We start from the raw sequence: 22,928 nt of genomic DNA, 5'->3' as shown, positions 1-22,928 counted from the left end.
CCTAGCAACGAAGGAGCGTGTGAAGACGACGAGTGTGTGTGTGTGTGTGTGTGTGTTGGGGGTGGGTGGGTGGGGGGTGTTGCTAAGGGGGGTGCAGAATGCAGCGGTCGGGCCCCCTGATGCTGGAGCCAGTCGCCGTGCATCCATTGATTGGGCAGGAGCGCAGAGAGGGGGGGGACCCGGCGCTGGGACGCGCCAGCAAATCAGGAGCTAATTGATTAAGTGGAGCAATTTGAATCGTGTCGGAGCGGCGGCTGGAAATTTGCCAATCGGCTTTCAAGAAAGCGGATGATTAATCGCAATGCATTATTGATAATCATAATTATACTAGCACACATGCGCACTGTCGGCCTCAGGGTCAATTTCCGTAATTTTGCAACTCCAGAATTTGTATTTTTTTATTCGCTTGCTGATGTATCAACCAACATGTCGCGTCGGAAGCAGGCGAAGCCGCAACACTTCAAGTCGGACCTGGATCCAGCATTGTTTGGGGAGAATGGTGAGTGCAAACCCCTCTCTCTCCCCCTCCCTCCCCAAAGTGTGTACAGCTTGTACGGCAAGGTTTCTGGAGTGATATTAACACTTATTCGGTAATTAACGCGCTGTCTCGGCACTTTGGATGGCGCGGGTCAGCGGTGATCTCTGCTTCGCTCAAACAGACTGATATGGTCACACAGAGATGGGATGAGCGGGGAAGGGGAGGCCGGGTGGAGGAGGGGGGGGTGAGAACACTTAAAAAATGTGACTGTGCCTTTGGCTGTATTTTCTTTTCTGCGTTTCCCTCCCTCCCTCTCTCCCTCCACCCCTCCCCAAAGTAACCCCCCCCCCCCCCCCCCCCCACCCACCCACCACCCCTCCCTTGAAAACACACACACACAAAGTTTAATTTCCTACCTTGCCTAGTCCAGCGCGGCACAGCACATATGGAATACCAGCTTTGATTGGCGTCTTGCAAAGTTCCCCCCTCTGGGTCGGATGGTGGATTTAAATGGCAGTATTCTGCTGAAATAGCGCTGGATGTTGTGATGGAAGACAGCCCGCGACCGAAGGCTAGGTTTAAAAATAACTTGTCTGTAATGATGGCAGTGTTGTGTGCGTGTGTGTGTGTGTGTCCCAATGTGACTTCAGTCGCTGGAAGCCGAACACCTCGCTTGAAAGAGGGGAGGGGGTTAAGAAAAAAAAAAGTTCGCTCTGTTACTATTTGGGTACACATTTGGGCAGACTCGGTGGGTTTGGGAACTTCTCTGTGCGAGGAATTTGATGAAAGAAAAAGAGGAGCGAGAGGGTGGAACAAGCAATAATGGAATTGCAACTGCGGCATTCGCTGAGTTTAAAGCTACAGGATTCTCAGAGAGAGTGAGAGAGACGAGGATGCGACTTGGCGTTGTTTGTCTTTGGCCTTTTTCTCCCTTCCCCTCTCCGTCTGGGGATAAATTTTTTTTACTGCAATTTTTCAGCAAAAAGTGCCCCGTCTCTGCGAGAAAGTTCGGAGTGTGTCAACATTCTGTTAATATCCTCGGCGTTTGGGCTGAAGTGCAAAACGTTTGCGTGCGACTCGTCCGCGAGGATTAGATGATGTTGACAATAATTAATTGACGCGGTAACTTGTACAAGCCTCTTTTTCCTTATCCTTTTTTTGGGGGGAGGAGGGGAGGTTTGTTCACGTTGGAGAGATATGTTAAAAAATGGACCGTTTGTTTTAGCATATAAAACAAACTGAACGATACATATTTGTACTATTGAGTTGCTAAATGTTGATCTGGTTTTCACTAGAAAGAAAAGGTCTGTGTGTGTGTGTGTCACACACACACACACGCACACACACGATAAGTAGAACATGATTCTTCATCGGATATGCCATTCATATGGTTTTCGGATGTGACTGGTAGCCCCGGGTTTAGGAAGCACCTCTGATTTAGCGTCCAGACCTTTTTTTTTTAAACCAGTCCGCTGTGCCATGACTCAACCGCGTTCCCAAACAAAAAACGACAAATTGCACTATTGGGGAACGTGCCTGTTGGGATATGTGACTCATCGTGATCTGTGAGCAGAGTACACACACACACACACACACACACACACACACACACACCCGCTCAGCTTCCTGAAACCGCCGCAGAATTTACTATTAAACCATCCCAACGCAGACCATTCACTAACACTTCAAATCTGCTTGAAACAAGGTACGTATCTTTACTTTTCTCCACTGCATTATTCTCTAAAGGCAGCTGCAACTTTTACTCCAGAAAAAAAAATCCTGTCCAGGGCGCATAGCTGGCCTGTTTCAATTGTCAAGTAGATATGTCGCATCAACTTCCCATCAAGGAAGCATTGACATGGGACATGGATTGTAGGCCTTGGAATGGCTTCGACCCGAAGCGCCACCAAAATTCCTTTTTCTCCACCGATGCTGCCTGTCCCGCTGAGTCACTCCCAGCATTTTGTGTCTATTATATACCTTCGGTGTAAACCAGCTTCTGCAGTTCCTCCTCCCTGCACCCAGATTTCCTGCATGTAGTTTCACAGATTGAAACAACATGTACTTTAAGGATTTCCAAGTGCGTTGGAACTCCTACCGCGTTACAAGTTAAATTGAAGTGGTAAGTGATCTAATTTATATACAGGCATTAAGTAAATGAAGAGGCTTACAGATAACGTGGCTTAAGAAAAAAAATTCGTCCATTGTCGGTACATAGTCGAAATTCATCAGATGTCCGTGATGATTCATTCAGATCGCATCAATACGAATCTCTCGCGTGAAATACAGATTGAAAATAAGACGTCCTATCAAATGTAGCTGCGACTATTTAGTTTGTGGTTGACACATCGCCAATTGAAATACTTTTTCTCAACATTATTATCGTTGGGTCGGAGACCAAATTCGCCCCCAATCTAAATCGGGGCTGGTTCAAATTGAGCTGCAGAACAGGAATTATTTGTGTGGACTGATCTTTCTTTTTAAAAAAAAAGACTTCTCGGCCAACAAGTGTCTGAAGAAATTTGCCGTTTTTTTTGTAAATAAGTTATCTTTACATAACTGATAGTTATATAATAACGTATTTGTAACTATCCGTTCATTAACTTGCTGCAAAGAAGCATTTTTTTTTTTTGGATTAATCTAAATCTTAGTTATTTTGTTAAAAAATGCCCTATTCTGTAAACTGTACATGGATGATTTGGGGTGTAAATATCCAGCCTAAGCTTGTGTTGAAAGCTTATTACTGTGACCTTTCTTGACACGTATATCAAAACGCGAGCCTTTGACATTGAGAAGTCACTTTGCTGTTTGCGTTAAGATCAAAAACGGAAGATAACAAACAATATTCTAATAGATTGGCGATCTGGAGTTATTTTTCAACGAATTTGGGGCGTTGCAAGTAGCGAGTTCTAGCATTAGTGATGAGGAATGGTGGTGTGTGTGTGTGTGTGTGTCATTTCTGTGGAAATTCTGAGTATCCTCTCTCCAGTCTTGGTTCTTCGGGTCCTGAAGTACATATCCACTTATAGTCTTGTCTTTTGACTGGATAGCTTGCAAACGCACAAGCTTTTCACTGTACCACGGTAAACTAAACTAGGGGAAAGAGTGAGGCTATAAGAATGCTTAGATTGTTGGATGGACAGTTTAGTAAGAAGTCTTAATTAAACTATTCGACTCTTGGTGTGAATTGCAGATACTTGTGCAGCCAGCGCTGTGGTCAACATGGTAGCCTGTGTGTTTCCTGCTGGTGCTAGCGACCAAGTGCTTTAGTGTTATGCTGGTTTAACCTCTGACGGGCTCCCTCCGTCTTAAGGTGACGAGAGTTCACCATACAAGATGTACTCCAGTACCCCCCGAGCTGTGCCGCTCTGCACGCCTAGCGGGGCACCAGTAGTTCGTTTCGGCTTTAACCTCATCAGCGCCACAGCGACCATTAAGCCTCTTTTTTTCCCCCCCTTTTCCTCGTCCACTCCAGACCCCTGATGCGGAGATTGACAGCTAGTTCCCACGCCAGCCCTTCACCTCGCCGACAACAGGGATTTCGTTTCTTGTCACATTGCCAATGTTTACGCAGTGGAGGCTTGCATGTAGCCAGCCCAGAGCACAAATACTCTTTACGTGTGAGTGTGTGGGGACAGTGGGACTGGGAGGTTTTCCCTGTTTTGCAACCTTTACCCCATCTAGCGTTCATTCTCATGCACCCATAACTAGGATTATTTCATACTAACCGAGATTCGCTCATAAGCCTGCAACTCATCGCCGAATGCAATTCCAGCATTAGTTTGCAATATAGATGTGATAGATTTTAATATCTGCTGCGGCTAACCTTAAAACAGAAAAGCAACACATTTATCTCAGGATCATAAAAACGAAATGACTTTTGCAAATTGTCTTACACACACATAATATTTTGAACCGTTCCACTATGCTTCATTACGTACTATTAATATTATAAATTGGCTATTAATAAATTTTAAATGGTTTGTTTGCGCGGAATGCATTTTGAACCATGCACTTGTTTCATTAATACTTACGATTAGTGTTATAAATTGGCCATTAATAAATGGTTTGACTCTTGAACGGAATACATTTTGATCCTTCCAGTACTTCATTTATATTTATTGTTAATATGATCAATTGGCTATTAATAGTAGATTTAAAACAGTTTGCACAGAATAAATGTTGAACCTTACAATTAAGCTTCATTAAAGCTCCTTATTAATATTATAAATTATCTATTAATAATGGATTGAAAATAGTTTATAGATTTTTACACAGAATACATTTTGAATCTTTCAATTATGCTTCATTATTATTTATTAATATTCGTAAATTGTCTATTAACAGAAGTTTGGGAACAGTTTGATTTTTGGACGGAATAGATGAAATCCCAAGAAAGTATACAGTGGTGTGTTAGTATTCATTGTTTCAATTCTTCTAAAGCCATTGTATCTTTAAGGAAAGTTCTGAATACTCAGAAGATCTCACAGCAATAACTATTTAAAAACCGGTTACATGCAGTATTTTGTAAAAGTCAATGGCATGGATATATTTTTCTAAGAATAGTTTTTTTTTTTAAAAACAAAATAAACTGTCTTTGGTGCAAAAAATTGTTTTGATGGAACCGAATATATAAAAAGAGTTAGGAGGTTTCTTCTGAGACCTTATTGTATTTGTACATTTTAATTCCATTTTTTTTTTTTTCATTTAGATTTACTCTGACAAAAGCAAAGGGCCAGAACCAAAATAATTAAGAGGTTTTATCTCGTTTAAGTCAGTTGTTCTCTGTCAGTGTGTGACTTTAAATATCAGGCGTGTTGTGGTTTAATATACTTTTAAGAAGATGCAATTAGGTGGACTTCTACTAGAATTAGCATTCTTGTATAGAGAGTAATTTTGCTAATGTTCACTCTAAATGAATCTTGTGGATCTTCTGCCCCAATGTTTTTCAAGGAGTTGCAGAACTGATGAAGTGGGTCTTGTTTCTCCCCCCCCCCCCCCCCCCACCCCCACCCCCACAGCAAGTCATTTAGTTTGCATTAGTAATTATTTGCTTAAGCACAGCTGACCAAGCAAGCCAGTTTCTAGATTGTCTTTTGTTTTGCTAAACGTCATCAAGTTGAAACGTTTTTTTCTCTATCTCTCTCTCTCCAAATGAGGAGTCTTGCTAGAACGCAGGCAAAAGGGATCACAACCTTTTTATTTAAAAAATCCATTTATTCCCAGTGAACTCTGAATCAAGGCGAAAATGCTCAGATTTGCCCACAGTTGTGTCACATTGAGGGTGGGGGTGAGTATTGGAGAGATGTGTCGTCTTTGCATCATGATTATTTATTGTGAAGAGGATTTACAATTTAACCATTCATGTGGTATGCCAACCAAATAATTTGGGGAAATGGATCTCTCTTAAGGTTGGTACTTGAAATACAGGTGGCTCTGTGTATCCACAAAAACTTCAAAACCAAGCCTAGTGCCAAATTGGTGATTTATTGCTGTGTTTGGGGTTTTTTTTGGTGTTTTTCGAGTTGTTTTGGTTTGATTTCCTTCCTAAAAGCCTGCCCATGTTTTCAGAATGCCATGGAGCCTTGTGCCTTCTGCAATTCTTCTCGTATCTTTGCAGAAAGGAATGGGTGTGATTTTTTTTTTTTTTTTTTTTATCTCTTACTACCAACGGCGCAGCAATGTGCAAATCCCTCCGAACTGTCCTCAAAACTAGGGAGCACTGTAGGTCACAGCGTTACAACTTTGTACATATTAAAGCGAATGTACTCCAGGAGCTGGCAATGATTCTGACTGTAGCCCAGATCACTTTGTGCTGTGTTGGGGCATTTGGACTACATTATTTCAGATGATCTCCCCGATATCTGACATTAATTGTGCTTGTGCTCTGCTGTGGACTCTGGGAGCCCGATGTCATGGCAACTTTTTCTGCTATCTAATTCTGTGCTAAAAGGGAAACATGCAGAGGGATAATCTCTGAATTAAACAAGATCAGCCTTCTGTCCGTTCCCTGATGACCACACACCATTGTGGGGCGGGGGTTGCTGTCCAAACAATAGGGGGCCTTCCTGTCCTTGAAGGTTGAAGTGGGTTCGACTGTTGAAATTTTTTTTCTCATGTTTGTTTGATTTGCAAATTAATCCTCCGGTGTGCGATGAGAAATGCAAGCAACCAGTGCGAATGAGAAAGGGAAGTGAAAAGGATTCTTTCCAATGAATGGGTGTAATTTGCTTATCAATAAATCGGGACTTTTCTTTTGGAACTAAATGTTTCAAATTAACACTAATATTTCCAGCTGTGAAGCCTGTGTGTTCGCCAAAAATTGTTTGCAAATCAGGCTTTGCTTAAATACTGTGTAGCTGGCTTTATTTTCACCAGTTTCACCAATTTAATACTAAGCCAGACTTTGCAACTTGTTGTGTTTTTGTTGTATTTCCTTCAGTGTTCCAACTTTAACAGCATTACTATTGGATATCTTATAAATCAAACTCTTCTTCTAAGGCATCCTTCGGTCGTGGCTGACCATGGGTGTCTCCAGGGTGCTATTCCCTATATGGAGGACGCCCGTGCGTGACTTTGTTTAACGTGGGGAGACTGGTGCACAGACAGCCACCCCACGGTCCTTGACAGATCTGGGTCAGGATCCAGTGGCATGGAGTCCAAGACGACCAGAGACCCTTTTCTGCCGCAGCCTTCATCCGCCTTCCCAGCCGTTGTGACGCTCCACTAAGGTCAGCCATCGTCCTCCGCCTGGTCCACCGTTGAGGTCTTGGTTGGATTGCTCTTTGTCAGAGACCTCCCCCTCGACCTTACCGCCATGGGTGGCCCTACCAGGAGCGTGGCTCCAGACGGCATCGCTCTCTGGACCTCGGGTCCACACAAGCTTCTCCACCACGACAAGGTGACAATCCGTAGAGAAGTATCATAATCAACACAAGTTAAATACTGGAGATTTAGATTTAGGGGGGCAGGAACGGGGCACTGATTTGAGATGATCAGCCATGGCTGTGCTGGCTCGAAGGGCCGAATGACTTACTCCTTCACCTATTCTATGTTTCTATATAATGAGACCAAATGACACAAAATGCTGAAGTAACTCAGCAAGTCAGGCAGCGTCTCTGGAGAAACTGGATAGGCGATGTTTCAGTCCGAGCCCCTTCTTCAAACTTCCTCAATTCTCTAAGTTATATCATGTATTTTTCCTTGGTTTTAAGTTCCCTCATTGGCAAATTTATAATTGCTTTGCAATTTGATTTGAGAAAAAAATTCTGGTTGTAAACTGAAAATAACAATATAACATTTTTGTTAACTTTATTATGTTCCTTTAAATGCACTTGTTTCAGTCTGTATGTGTGCATCCATTTTTTTTACAATTGTAGTCCAACAAACTCTTTAGACATTTGGCACAATGGTAGTGCTGTTATTACTGTTTGGGCATCTTAACAATATTCCAGCATTTTGTCTCGTATTTTCAGTATAAACCAACATCTGTGGTTCCTTCCTACACTAACAATATTATATGTTGGATCACTCTGTGGATCCCACTCTGCACCAGTTAGTTGCATGGGTTTTGTATGTTTTTTGTTTTTTTTGTAGCTTTAGGTCAGATGTCATGTCCTACTTGCTAACTAACAAACACTGCTGCGATTAAAAAAAAATTGAACATAGAATAGTACAGGAACAGGCCCTTCGGCCCACAGTGTCAGTACTGTACATGATGCCCCACTAAACTAAATCTCCTCTGCCTGCACATGATCCATATCCTTCCATTTCCACGTGCTGAAGACAGACACAAAATGCTGGAGCAACTCAGCAGGACGGGCACCATCTCTGGAGAGAAGGAATGGGTGACGTTTCGGGTCGAGACCCTTCTTCGGTCTGAAGAGGTGGCTCGCCCTGAAACGTCACCTATTCCTTCTATCCAGGGATGGTGCAGGTCCCTCTGAGTTGCTCCAGCATTTTGTGTCTATCTTCAGTGTAAAACCAGCATCTGCAGTTCCTTCCGACACATATCTGTGTGCCTGACTAAAGGCCGCTTATCGTATCTGCTTCCACCATCCTTGGCAGTATGTTCCAGGCACCCACCAAACATAACCTTGACCCGCTCCCTCCGTTACACCCCCCTCGCCCCCCCGTCTGCTGTAGTCCTTTCCCGAGTCTGGCAGATTATGGTATATTGAAGGGAGATTTCCTGCCCGCTGCGGATATCAAAGTTGTATTGTTTCTTCATCAATGTGTGAGGTTTGGCTGCACTGAGTGTACAGGTGCTCCCTCGTTCAGAGATGAATGTGATCTTGGCTTTTCTATCTGAGTGAACTGTGTGTGTGTGTGTGTTTAGTGGGGATATGGATGTGTCTACCATTCTACTCATTGTCAGCGCAGTTGGTACTGGGGATGGTAGGGCCTTGTTTCTCTTCAGTAATTCGCTATGTCGCTAAGCAAGAGAAGGGCTTCCTCGTTGGGACTTCTGCATTGCTCCGCAGTTGATATCTTTCTCTTATCTCATCTTGCCTCTGTGACAGATACGTTGGCAATAATACTCGGGGTAACATCTGACGCAAACTTCACCTGCCGCCACCAGTCAATATTTACAAAAATAATCCTGTGTGATTCCTAGAAATCGTAATCATTTATTCTTTGCAAACAGTTCCATAGCCTCGATGCAAGAATACCAACATATCAATTTAACCAGAAAGGGTCTCTACCCGAAATGTCAACCATTCCTTCAGCCCAGAGTTACTCCAGCTCTTTGTGTCCATCTTCGGTTTAAACCAGCACCTGCAGTTCCTTCCTACACATGTACTCTGTTGAATACAGTAGTTACAAACCATAAAGAACCACACGAGAGGAGCTATATCTGCTTTTTATTTTTCAATAATCCGTTCCATTTAAGATGTGCAATGTTATTTTTTGATTTGGAGATTTGTGAGTAAATATATTGAATATAAAAGATTGGCCACACGGGGAACGACAAATCTTGATTAAATCTCCACAGTGCACCAGTATTTTGTGTTTTACTCGAAGAAATGTTTAATCTTTAAAGCAAAACTATGCTGTTTGTAGCTCTTGTTGCAAAGTTTTGCTCCAAGACTAATTGTTCTGCACAACGAAAGTAAATTAGTCTCGTTACACAAAGCATCTATTTCCATGTTATAACTAGAAACTTTAATCTCATGGCTCTGCTTATTCCAAGTTATCGTTCTGCATTCCACATCTCGTCTTGTCGAGTACGGTGCTCGTCTTAACTGTTCCATGGAAATAACGTTTGTAAAATAAACCTTTGAACACTTAGCATATCTTTCGGGAAGCAATGTGGTGAATTAATTGTAAAGCAGGCGTCCCTTGTTAACACGTGTGTTAGACTGAGAAGGTGAGTGGTCCACTGCAGAATAACTACTGCAGTTTTACAATCTGTTCACCCTGAGTGTCCAGTAGATATCGCAAGAGAACTGCATAATTTTCTAACTCGATTACGTATGTTCCCAACGTATGTTCCCAAATATCTTGTGATACAAAACAATAGCTATAAATGATAGAGAAATAAGTGGGGCAGCGCCAGAGACCTGGGTTCAATCCTGACGACAGGTGCTTTCTTTATGGAGTTTGCATGTTCTCCCTGTGACCATGTGGGTTTCTTCGCGGGCTCCGGTTACCTACCACACTCCAGAGATATATGGGGTTTGTAGGTTAATTGGATCAATATAAGTGTAAATTGCCCCTAGTGTGTAGGATAGTGTTATAGTGTGCGGGGATCGCTGGTCGGCACTGTCTCAGTGAGCCGAAGGGCCAGTTTCTGCGCTGTTATCTTTAAAGTTAACACATTTGATACTTGAATACGTTGTGGGGGTGGGGGGGGAGAGAAAAAGCATCAGTGGACCATTTTGTTAAATAAACAAAATATTCTCCATTATTTATGTCAAATTTATTTTAAGAGTTGTCTTTTTAATGAGTTGTATAATTGTACGTCTAATAGTCGCATCGTAAGTGTAAAGAGCAAATGCTGACATTTGTTTGCATTCGATCATTGTGACCAATTTAGTTTGGGACGTCTCATCTCTACGAGATTCGCTTGCTCGAAGAGAGGGCGTCTCTGGTAATGTCAGGAACGTTGACGCCACTGTTCCTTAACATGACCCAGTCTCTCCTCCCTGCAGCTAGTTGCCTGGGATCTTTTACCTGTCAAATGTCGATTGGGATTCAAAATGATTACAAATTGGTTTACTGACAGGGCGTGAACTGTCAAAGACCTTTATTATTTTGCTGAAAATGAGGAAAACCCGAGCGTTGCAGAGTCCTAACGAGACTCCGAATGTTTGACATGATCCTTGTGGACGGGGGGATGTGATGATACGCATGAAATATTGGAAATCAATTCTTTCTATGGAATTTCATTCAGCTCCAAAATGCCCATAATTTTGAGAATTTTATATTTTGATGTGTTGTCTGAGATAAACGAGAGATTTAGTGAACGATGAGTTCCAAACGCAAACTTGTGAGATTTCCCATCTTAAGGAGGTGCAGCGGCCTTAGAGTTGCTGCCTTACAGTGTCTGAGACCCGGGTTCGATCCTGACTACGGGTGCTATGTGCGCGGAGTTTGTACGTTCTCCCCCATGACCTGCACGGATTCTCCCCCCCCCCCCCCCCCCCCCCCCCCCCCCCCCCCCCCCACCCTGGTTCCTCTCACATTCCCAATGCAGATTTGTAAATTAATTGGCTTCGGTAAGGATTGTAAATTGTCCCCAGTGTGTGCGCGTGTGTGATCGCTGGTTGTCACGGACAAGGTGGGTCGAAGGGCCTGTTTCTGCACTGGGCCTCTAAACTAAAAGCCAACTAAGTAAAGATAGACAAAGCTGGAGCAACTCAGCGGATCAGGCCACATCTCTGGAGAAATGGAATAGGTGATGTTTCAGGTCGAGACCCTTCTTCAGACTGAAGAAGGGTCTTGATCTGAAACGTCACCCATTCCTTTCCTCCAGAGATGCTGCCTGACTCGCTGAGTTGCTCCAGCTTTTTTTTTTTTTTTTTTTTTTTTTTTTTTATGGGCGTCTATCTTCGGTTTAAGCCAGCAACAGTATAGAAGTTGAGTTTGAGTATAGAAGTTGGGATGTAATGTTAAAATTGTACATGGCATTGGTGAGGCCAATTCTGGAGTATGGTGTACAATTTCGGTCGCCTAATTATAGGAAGGATGTCAACAAAATAGAGAGAGTACAGAGGAGATTTACTAGAATGTTGCCTGGGTTTCAACAACTAAGTTACAGAGAAAGGTTGAACAAGTTAGGGCTTTATTCTTTGGAGCGCAGAAGGTTAAGGGGGGACTTGATAGAGGTTTTTAAAATGATGAGAGGGATAGACAGAGTTGACGTGGAAAAGCTTTTCCCACTGAGAGTAGAGAAGATTCAAACAAGGGGACATGACTTGAGAATTAAGGGACTGAAGTTTAGGGGTAACATGAGGGGGAACTTCTTTACTCAGAGAGTGGTGGCTGTGTGGAATGAGCTTCCAGTGAAGGTGGTGGAGGCAGGTTCGTTTTTATCATTTAAAAATAAATTGGATAGTTATATGGACGGGAAGGGAATGGCAGGTTATGGTCTGAGCGCAGGTATATGGGACTAGGGGAGAATATGTGTTCGGCACAGACTAGAAGGGTCGAGATGGCCTGTTTCCGTGCTGTAATTGTTATATGTTATATTGTTGTATGTTAACAGCGGTACCTTCCAACACTAAACTAAGTTAAGTTCTCCGATGTGCAAACATCGAATTTAAAAAAAAAAAAAAAAAAAAAAAAAAGCCACCCTCGTGCCTGTTTCTATCCCTCTCATGGGGTCCAGGGCCCGTATTTGATGAGTGACTCTTGCATCTTCTCGACGACTAATTTTCCCCTCTCCCCCCTCTTTTGTGGATTTTGCAGGAACGTCGCCGGGCGGCCCCGTGGAGCGGCACGCCAAGAATGGGGATGCGCACGTCTGTGGCCACTGCTGTGCAGAATTCTTCGAGCTGCCCGATTTCCTCCACCACACGAAGAATTGCACTAAGAAACAACTGGTTCTGATTGTAAATGAAAACCCAGCCGCCCCTTCGGAAGCGCCCTCTCCGCAATCCCCCGTCGAAGAGGCGAACGAGGGAACGGATAACGCGAGTCTCGTGGACTGCGATGAGCTTGTAGAGAGCAAGGAACTTGACCGGGAAGTATTCATGGAGGTGGACACTAGCAACAGTAATGTCAGCAGTACTAACAGTAATAACCATAGTAATAATACATGCAGTGATTATCCCACAATGGGAAGCTCAGCTGTGGCAACACCTCTACCTCATATAGGTGATATAACAGCTCTGGGAAACTTCTCCATGTTGAATAGTAATGTGATCATTGAAAATCTTCGAAGTACAAAAGTGGCAGTGGCCCAATTCTCCCAGGAAACCAGAACTAACAGTTCGTCGAGTAGTAAGATCGCAGTTCCTGCACTAATGGAACAGCTCCTGGGTCTCCAACATCAACAGATCCATCAGCTGCAGCTCATTGAACAAATCCGTCAACAGATAATCTTGTTGGCTTCCCAAAACGCCGACACCCCATCGGCCAACTCTTCTCCAGGTACTTTGGGAGCTGCTGTTAATCCATTGACTACACTTAGTTCACATCTATCTCAGCAACTTGCTGCTGCAGCTGGTCTTGCCCAGAGCCTTGCCAGTCAGTCTGCCAGCATCAGCGGTGGGAATCGAGTCCATCTACCTCAGAGCAGTCCTGGAAGCGGAGCCGGCCAGGACGCGGGCAGTCCTTCCCCGCAGGCCGACGCCGCGCCTTCGTTGCCGAGCGCCGCTGCCCAGCCCTCCGAGAGCGTGACCGTGGGTGCTGCCACCGCCGCCGCCGCCGGCGGCTCCCGTCTCGCCAGCCCCTCCGTCCCCGCCGCCTCCGCCCCCGCCACCCGGGGGATTGGCGGCCTGCTCGGCTCGTTGTCCACCCTGTCCGCCTCACTGCTACCTCAGTCCTCCGCGCCCGCTCTCCCGTTTTCCAGCCCTCTCTCAGGCATCGAGGTGACTTCAGGGAACCTGGGCTCGCTGGCCGCCCTGGCGGGCCCGCGGAAGGGCAAGCCCCCCAACGTGGTGGTGTTTGAGGCCAAGACCGGCTCCGACGAGTCGTTCTTCAAGCACAAGTGTCGCTTCTGTGCTAAAGTCTTTGGGAGCGACAGTGCCTTGCAGATCCACCTGCGCTCGCACACCGGCGAGAGGCCGTACAAGTGCAACATTTGCGGCAACCGTTTCTCCACGAAAGGCAACCTGAAGGTCCACTTCCAGAGGCACCGCGAAAAGTACCCTCACATTCACATGAACCCCTACCCCGTCCCCGAACACTTGGACAACGTCCCGACCAACACGGGGATCCCCTACGGGATGTCCATCCCCCCCGAAAAGCCAATAACCAGTTGGCTGGACAGCAAGCCCTTGTTACCGACATTGACCACATCTGTTAGCCTGCCTCTCCCCTCCACTGTATCAGGTTTGTCCGCCATCATCAAATCGGAGGAGTGTCCGCCCGTCCCGATCAATCGGTCTTCGTGCAGCCCACCAGGATCGGTCCGGAGCGACTTGCCCACCACGGAGCCCTCTGTGAAAAGCGCCCGTGATTTGGAAGAGGTGGAAGATAATGGCTCACCTACCTCAGACGATAAACCCGATGATTGCGCACAATCTCTCCAGCCCGCCGCCGCCAGCGTGGCCGTGGCCGTCCCCGTCAGCTCGAGTGCCTCCGATTCGGAACTGAGCACGGCCTCTGCTTTCACCACGCCGCTCGCCCCGCTAGTCTCCGAGCAGTTCAAGTCGCAGTTCCCTTTCGGCGGCCTGCTGGACTCCTTGCATACGTCGGAGACGTCCAAACTGCAGCAGCTGGTGGAGAACATCGACCGCAAGATGGCCGACCCCAACCAGTGCGTCATCTGCCACCGGGTCCTCAGCTGCCACAGCGCGCTGAAGATGCACTACCGCACGCACACCGGCGAGAGGCCCTTCAGGTGTAAGGTGTGTGGCCGAGCCTTCACCACCAAGGGCAACCTGAAGACCCACTACGGTGTCCACCGCGCCATGCCGCCGCTGCGCATCCAGCATTCCTGCCCCATCTGCCAGAAGAAGTTCACCAACGCTGTCGTTCTGCAGCAACACATCCGCATGCACATGGGAGGTCAGATTCCCAACACCCCCGTCGCCGACAACTACCCCGAGTCGATGGAGTCCGACACGACCACGTCCTTTGAAGACAAGAATTTCGACGACATGGATGACTACTCTGACGAGAACATGGAGGACTGCCCGGATAGCAGCGTCCCGGACACGCCCAGGTCCGCGGAGGTATCCCGATGCAGCCTGACTCCGTCCCCCTTGCCCCCGGAAATGTCCAGCATCGCGGCGCTGGAGCACCAGATGAAGATGATCAACGCCGGCCTGGTGGAGCAGCTCCAAGCGAGCCTCCGATCGGTGGAGAATGGATTGGCCGACGGTGACCAGATGACCAGCGACTCCTTCTCGATGGTTGGGGACGTGGAGAGCCAAAGTATTGGAAGTCCTGCCATTTCAGAATCTACCTCTTCCTTGCGGGCTCCATCCCCGAGCAACAGCAACGCGGGCAGCCGCAGGTCGAAGTCTCCCGGCAGCGAGGAGAGGCAGCACAACCGGTCTCTGTTGTCGGACGTGTCCAATTCGGTGTCCCCCGCCACCACCAACGGCGGTGCCTTGGACCTGACCTCCTGCAACGCCGAGCGGGCGGCAACGGACGACGCTCTGAGCCTGCTGTTCCCCGGGCGAGACCGCGGCAAGTTGAGGAATACATCGTGTGATATCTGTGGCAAAGCCTTTGCTTGCCAGAGTGCCTTGGACATTCACTACAGAAGCCATACCAAAGAGCGTCCATACATTTGCACAGTATGCAATCGCGGTTTCTCCACCAAGGGCAATTTGAAGCAGCACATGTTGACGCACCAGATGCGGGACCTCCCGGCTCAGCTGTTCGAGCCCAACAACGCCACCCTGGCTCCCGCTGCTAACCACGGCTCCACCAACCCGCCCGCCCTGACGTTGACGTCCTTAATCAAAACCGAGGTCAATGGTTTCGCGCACGGGTGTTCCATGGACTGCAAGGACCCACCCGCTAGCCTTATCCCATCCGGGCCGCTGTCTGCCTCCGCTGTCTCGCCCGGCCTGTCAGCGCAGCAGAGAAGAACTCCAAAGCAGCATTACTGCACGGCTTGCGGCAAAACCTTCTCCTCGTCCAGCGCTCTCCAAATACACGAGAGGACACACACGGGGGAGAAACCGTTTGCCTGTACCATATGTGGCAGGGCCTTCACCACCAAAGGCAATCTGAAGGTACGTGTAGGGTGCGACTGCACACACCGACCGACTTGCACCGTAGATGGGCACAAAATGCCGGAGTAACTCAGCGGGACAGGCAGCAGCTCTGGGAAGAATGGTTCAGTTCGAGACCCTTCCTCAGACTTCAGTCTAAAGCAGGGACTCGACCCGAAACGTCCGTTAGACTGAAGTCCATTCCTTCTCCCCTGAGATGCTGCCCGTCCCGCTGAGTTACTCCAGCATTTTGTGTCTATCTGTAATCTGCAGGTATTTTTCAGCATAATCCTCGTTAGTACGTTGAAATAGTGCGAGGTAATCTAGTTCTACTGTCTATGTTAAACATACATGTGTAGTGTATTTGTGTGAGTATATGTGTGTATACTTGTGTGTATGTGATGTCACATAATGTATATTACAGTTATTGAGTGTGTGTGTGTATATTGGATGAAATATACATGTGTTTGGGTGTGGATGTGTGTGTGTGTGTGTATATATACAGAGTGTGTGTATGTAATAAATACATATATATCTGATATCACAAATATAGTTTCCCTTTCCCCTGACTAGTCTGAAGAAGGGTCTCGACAAAGAGTGCCCATTCCTTCTCTCCAGAGATGCTGCCTGTCCCACTGAGCTACTCCAGTATTTTGAGTCTACTTGTTATATGTATACATGGTTATAAGGTCAAAGGAGTAGGATTAGGCCATTCGGCCAATCAAGTCTAATCCGCCATTCAATCATGGCTGATCTATCTCTCCCTCCTAACCCCATTCTCCTGCCTCTCCCCATAACCTCTGACACCCGTACTAATCAAAAATCTATCTAACTCTGCCTTAAACATATACATTGACAGCATCCATAATTTTCCGTGGCAAAGAATTCCACAGATTCGCCACCTCCTGACTAGAAATGTGTCCTCATCTCCTTCCTGAAAGAACGTCCTTTAATTCTGAGGCTATGACCTCTCGTCCTAGACTCTCCCACTAGTGAAAATATCCTCTCCACACCCACTATATACAAACCTTTCACTATTCTGTACGTTACAATGCAGACCCCCTTCATTCTCCTAAACTCCAGTGAGCACAGGCCCAGTGCCGACAAACGCTCATCGTAGGTTAACCTATTCATTCCTGGGATCATTCTTGTAAACCTTCTCTGGACCCTCTAAAGCCAACACATCCTTTCTCAGATATGGTGCCCAAAATGGCTCGCAATAATCCAAATGCGGCCTGACCAGCGCCTCGTAGATCCTCAGCACTTGAACAAATATATGTGTGTGCATATATGATATAAAAATAAAATAATATACAGAGGAACGCAATAACAAATTGCACCTATATATTACTAAAACTCTCATCTTGTTTGTTTCTGTGTATGTATGTGTGTGTGTGTGGGGATGTCTCCCTGAAATAATGCCAAAACGGTACACGATAGCGCTACAATTTTTGGACCACCTTACTCACCTGTGTCGTGTGGTGTGTTGTGTCAAGATTGCTTCAGATTGATAGTATATTTTACAAATATTCACATTTTCAACTTTACAAAATCCAGTTTGAGAAAAATGACTTGAAGTTGCAGTGGCAGTTAGCAGCTATGACGTCATAAACTTCCCATCAGCAGTATTCCAGCCCACAATGACATCACAATGGGATCAGCAGCTTTCATCTCACTATGACGTCAAGGGGGGTATGGAAGGGAGAGGAGTTATGGAGGGAGGAAGTGACTGAGGGTAAGGGGAGAGAAGAGGGAGGGTGAAGAGGAGGGGGAGGGATTGTTGGGGGATGAGGGGAAATTAGCCGCGTCTGCGCAGTTAGGGGCTATGGGTGAGTGGTGCAATATTGCGTTGGGCACGGGTGAATGATGGAAATGGATTGCGTTGGGGGAACAAGGCCCAACGGGTCCCACTTTGTCTAGTACTTTATAAAGTACGTACTACTGCTCAGCGATAGATGGATAGACAGAGATATGATGGGAGAGATCAGACTAATCACAAAATGAAAATTTGTGAAGTAAAACTTCTACTTGTCAAGTATATATAATACTAGACTAAGTGGGACCCGTTGGGTCCCAACATCACATGGGAGGGCTGGTCACCAATGCAATATTCAATCTCTCCACCAATTCCAATATTGCACGCCAGTGGGGGGGGAGGGGGGCTGGCTGGCTGGCTGTCTGTTGCGCTAGTATGGGTGTTGCGGGCCAAAGGTACTGGTTTCCAGAGGGCTAGTATAGACATTGTGGGCCGAATGGATTCTTGGGCTGGCAGCCAACTGTTGCAATGATTTTAAAAGCCAAGGCGAGGAAAACAATTGGGCTTCATCCACCTTACAACCAAAATTCATTTTGTGAACACAAACTTTAAAAAAAAAAAGGCAAGGCAAACAATTGGGCTGCAGCCACTTTACAGCCGCATCGAGGGGACTCACCGTGGAGTAGACGTGTTATTCGCAGCTTATAGTGTCGTGACCCTCTCACTTCCTGGGTCTGGCAGAGTCTGAGTGAAGGAATACACTTCCGGGTTTTATTTTCCCTCCCCCCTGCCGCCAGATAATGGCAAATTAAAAAAAAACATTAATAGCTCTCTGATTTTTCATCGATGGGAAAAATCCTCCGGTCCCGGAAGGCGGAGAGGGGCTCTGAGTGAGGTGGCCAAAAATGACGGCCGTAGGTGGCGGCGTTCTCTCGGAAATCGCAGCACAGTGGGCCAAAAGCGGTCATATATATAGATATAGAAGATAATCTATGATTATATTTACTGTGTTATGCAAATTAATTAATGGAAAATACCATTCCCTTTTTTATAACTACTTTTCTCAGTTTGTATTGAATTTAGCAGCAAAATATTACTAGCTTGTACAAGTGGGGTGATGTATGTTGTTGGAATGTTAACTTAAAGGGTATTAAGCATCTTAGCAATGCACCAGAATGGTCACCAATGCTGAACCTATTTCAGTTTATTTCTAAACAAATAGATTTTTTTTAATTCCCCAAATTATCAAAGGACCTCTGTGGACTTTTAGTGTCTCACTGCTTACTGTAGCACCTCATCCAGTAACTGTCTAGGAAGGAACTGCAGGTGCTGATTTACACCGAAGATAGGCACAAAAAGCTGGAGTAATTCAGTGGGTCAGGCACCATCTCTGGAGAAAAGGAATTGGTGACATTTCTGGACGAGGCCCTTCTTCAGACTGCCTGAATGACGATCCTTATCATGACTGATGACTGGTCCTGTCTGAAGAAGTGTCTTGGCCCAAAACGTCACCCGTTCCTTTTCTCCAGAGATGCTGCCTGTCCCGCTGAGTTACTCGAGCTATTTGTCTCATCCAGCAACTGTTTTGGTGGGTTTTTTCCTTCATTTATAAACCCATTCTGGAATAAATGACGTGACAAAAAGGTTTGGAAGGTAATTGTAAAGTTTAAAAAAAAAAAGTAAGAGGAGTTATGGGAAGACAAAAGTGCTGGAGAAACTCAGTGGGTGCAGCAGCATCTATGGAGCGAAGGAAATCGGCAACGTTTCGGGCCGAAACCCTTCTTCAGACCCGAAACGTTGCCTATTTCCTTCGCTCCATAGATGCTGCTGCACCCGCTGAGTTTCTCCAGCACTTTTGTCCACCTTCGATTTTCCAGCATCTGCAGTTCCTTCTTAAACAAGAGGAATTATGGTTTGGGTTGGAATCGTGGGCGAGAATGCCAGTTTTAACACTGCTTAGACTGATTCATGTGTGCAGTCGTGAATTCATTTTAAAGTATACTAGTGTCTCTGTCTCTCTCTGGGAAGGGGAGGGGAGGGTGGGGGGGGAAGTCAAGGAAAAACAAGATAAATTATAATGGTGTATTTAACTAGTGTTTGAAAGAAGAGTGGATTATAAAAAATGACCTTGTCACAATGATCAAAGTTTAAATTATAATTGAAAAATTTGTAGAGGGTCCATTGTGATTAATTTGTGTGTAATTTATGATCCAGTTAAATTTTAAACTGTTAATAAAATTTGATGTATTGTTCATCCTGATAAGCATCTGATCCCTTCTAAAGATTTGACTATGTGCGAGGCACACCTTACATGAAGTACCTACTTTAAGTATAAATCTCTGCTCCTTTCTTCCCATTCAACCATTTCTTACGAGATTTTCCACGTAATGTTTGAGGAATAACAATCTGCAGTCGACTTAAAGCTGAAAAGCAACCATGTGGTAACAAAGAACCGCAGATGGTGTTTTACATCGGAGAGAAAAAGTGCTGGAGTACACAAAAATGCTGGAGAAACTCAGCAGGTGCAGCGGCATCTATGGAGCGAAGGAAATGGGCAACGTTTCGGGACGAAACGTTGCCTATTTCCTTCGCTCCATAGATGCTGCTGCACCCGCTGAGTTTCTCCAGCATATTTGTGTACCTTCGATTTTCCAGCATCTGCAGTCCCTTCTTAAACAAAGTGCTGGAGTAACTTAGTCGGTCGGGCAGCATCTCGGGAGAGCTTGGATAGGTGACCTCTCTGGTTGGGATCCGATTATGCAGTAGAATTGGCCCATCAAGTCTACTCCGCCATTCAATCATGGCTGATCTATCTCTCCCTCCTAACCCCATTCTCCTGCCTTCTCCCCATAACCTCTGACACCCGTACTAATCGAGTCACCTATCCGTGTTCTCCAGAGATGCTACCTGACCCACTGAGTTATTCCAACACTTTGCATCCTCTTTTTCTGCAGAGCAACCTGACTGACAAGCTTTGAAATTAATTTATAAGATGGTGTATTCGTAAAGTTAGTGTAAGCGTTATTGTGTAGGAATGAACTGCAGATGCTGGTTTATACTGAAGATAGACACAAAATGCTGGTCACTCAACAGGTCAGGTAGCATCTCACCCATCTTACTTTTCCTGTCTTGACCTCACTCCCTCTGAACGTACATCCCTGTAGCGGTCCGAAGAAGGGTTCTGACCCGAGACATCACCCATCCTTATTCTCCAGAGATGCTGCCAGAACTGCTGAGTTGCACCAGTGATTTGTGTCCCTAATGAATGAGAAATAGAGGAAAGATGGCTTTCATTAGCCCAAATGATGTCCACGTCCCTTGAGTAAAATATATAAATGTGTGTAGATTGTGCATGCCAAGGGCTTTTAGTGGTGTCCAATGCTCGGGTAGCTGGAAGGCTTAACTTTGTGCCATTTCTGCAGGTTCACATGGGGACCCACATGTGGAACAGTGCTCCCGCGAGGCGAGGGAGGCGACTTTCGGTGGACGGTCCCATGGCTTTTCTGGGCGGCAACCCTATTAAATTCACGGAAATGCTCCAGAAGGATTTAGCGGTGAGGGCTCGCGACGGAGACCCTTCGTCGTTTTGGAACCAGTACGCGGCGGCACTGACCAATGGCTTGGCGATGAAGACTAACGAGATATCCGTGATTCAGAATGGCGGGCTCCCCCCGAACGCTGCCAGCCTGGGCAACGGCGGCAGTTCGCCCATCGGTGGTTTAACGGGGAGCTTGGACAAACTTCACAGTACTGTCACAGGCACACCTCTAGCTGGTCTGGAGAAGATATCCGCCACTGAAAATGGAACCAACCACAGATTCACCCATTTGGTGGGGGAAAGCAAAGAAATGGTATCGAGCTAAAGCGACAGTCGGCCTTCTGGCAATGGAAGCAATCTGGGGACATCTTTCACGCCAATGGACCAAAGTGTTGCAAGAACACCTTTTGTACAATGCCTAACTTTTAGTGTTGTATGGGGAAGAGGAAAAAAAACTTATTTATTAGTGATAATAACTTTGCTTTGCAAATGAGTTGCAAATATACACTACTGGTCTTCAGCATCTTGCCCTATATACTAATGGACTAGAGTGCTTTAAACATGTAAGTTTCCTAGCATTTGCAAATCTATTCTGTTAGGTGAATTTTGCCCTTGCATTAACTTATTTTCTGATTTTTGAGTAATCTAGTTTTAACATGACTGGCATTGATGGCAATGCCTCACCTGCCCATTCCTTTACTAGAGAGAGGTCTGTGTGTGTGTGTATATATATATAATGTAAAGTTTTGCTAGACTGCTCCAGAATTTCTCAAAAAATCAGTTCCTTGTTGAGTCATGCCTTCCATTAACAAAAAATAACTGTAAATTGCAGACTTCAAACTGAATATCGTTGCCATCACACTCTGTAAACATTCTCCTGTTTTTAATATCAAGTGGAATTTTTTTTTTTTTTTTTTTTTTTTTTTTCCGTATGTTCTACAATTTCTGTTCGAAATCGTTCCTTTGTATTGTTCAATTTTCAATGTTGACGAGTCTCAGTGGAGTAAGAGGCACGATGGTAACAAAAGGAATCTCCTGTTGTTGTACCTTTAAATACAATAAAGGTCTCTGCCCCATAGGTATATTTAGTATAGAAGAGAAAAATGTGCTGGACCTACACATTGCTGCTACATAAATGCATCTTTTGAACACCTTTGAAGGGAGTAATATGAAGCTATTATTGATCATGTCTTGTGTGTATAAATATATTATATTTATATAGCATAACGACATGTCTTGGGAAAATCATTAATGTATATACTGTATTGGTACGATGCTAAAAATGAAGCTTCATTTTCACCGACCGAGAGATAGTGTTTTATTGTGTAATAATTTTGTATTAGGTATGGAAAGAAAAACCCTTGTGACTGATATATGCACTTTCTTGGAAAGCTGGATGAAACCATCCAGTTTCACTAAAATTTAATACCTACTAACAGCTGAGGTACTGTAATTCTTACTCATTTAATCAAATACATGAGTTTTGCAACAGCCATTCTGAAGTGTGTGTATTTTTGCTTTCTCTGGAGACTTCCTCTACAATTTTTTTCCCCCTAATGCAATTATGTTGGGTAAGTGTCTAATTTGTAAAATATTTTGTTTTTAAGCCAGCTGTTCGATTTTATGCTTTTTAAAACAACAAAAAAAAACTACTGAGTTTTCTTAAAATATTCTTAAAAAAAACAATGCAAAAATGTTGATTTTTTTTTTCTCTCTCTCTCCAGAGTTTTGGATAACTGTACTGTTTCAACATGTGTGGAGCTCACTAGAAATAGATCCCAACTTTAATAAATGAAAGAAGTGAATTATTTAAAATGA

The 22,928-nt window shown here is 45.1% G+C and overlaps 1 protein-coding gene across 1 annotated transcript; it reads left to right on the top strand.

Moving 5' to 3' along the window:
- Positions 1 to 118: 118 nt before the first annotated feature.
- sall1a (spalt-like transcription factor 1a) lies at positions 119 to 22,603 on the top strand. The gene is made up of 3 exons (XM_055648419.1): positions 119 to 499; positions 12,392 to 15,837; positions 20,995 to 22,603. The coding sequence occupies exons 1-3, from the start codon at positions 289 to 291 to the stop codon at positions 21,433 to 21,435; spliced, it is 4,098 nt and encodes a 1,365-aa protein (XP_055504394.1). The 5' UTR covers positions 119 to 288; the 3' UTR covers positions 21,436 to 22,603.
- Positions 22,604 to 22,928: the final 325 nt, after the last annotated feature.

The sequence above is a fragment of the Leucoraja erinacea genome, chromosome 17 (genome assembly GCF_028641065.1).
Source record: "Leucoraja erinacea ecotype New England chromosome 17, Leri_hhj_1, whole genome shotgun sequence".
Classification (NCBI taxonomy): Eukaryota; Metazoa; Chordata; class Chondrichthyes; order Rajiformes; family Rajidae; genus Leucoraja; species Leucoraja erinaceus.
Note: the sequence above shows the minus strand (reverse complement) of the source record. Positions and strands in the feature narration are given on the sequence as shown.

Excerpts from the sequence above, each read along its gene's own strand:
- sall1a (XM_055648419.1), top strand. The coding sequence starts at position 289 with ATGATTAATCGCAATGCATTATTGATAATCATAATTATACTAGCACAC. Across the intron at positions 500-12,391 it reads AGCATTGTTTGGGGAGAATG|GAACGTCGCCGGGCGGCCCC; the intron begins GTGAGTGCAAAC and ends TGGATTTTGCAG. Across the intron at positions 15,838-20,994 it reads CCACCAAAGGCAATCTGAAG|GTTCACATGGGGACCCACAT; the intron begins GTACGTGTAGGG and ends CCATTTCTGCAG.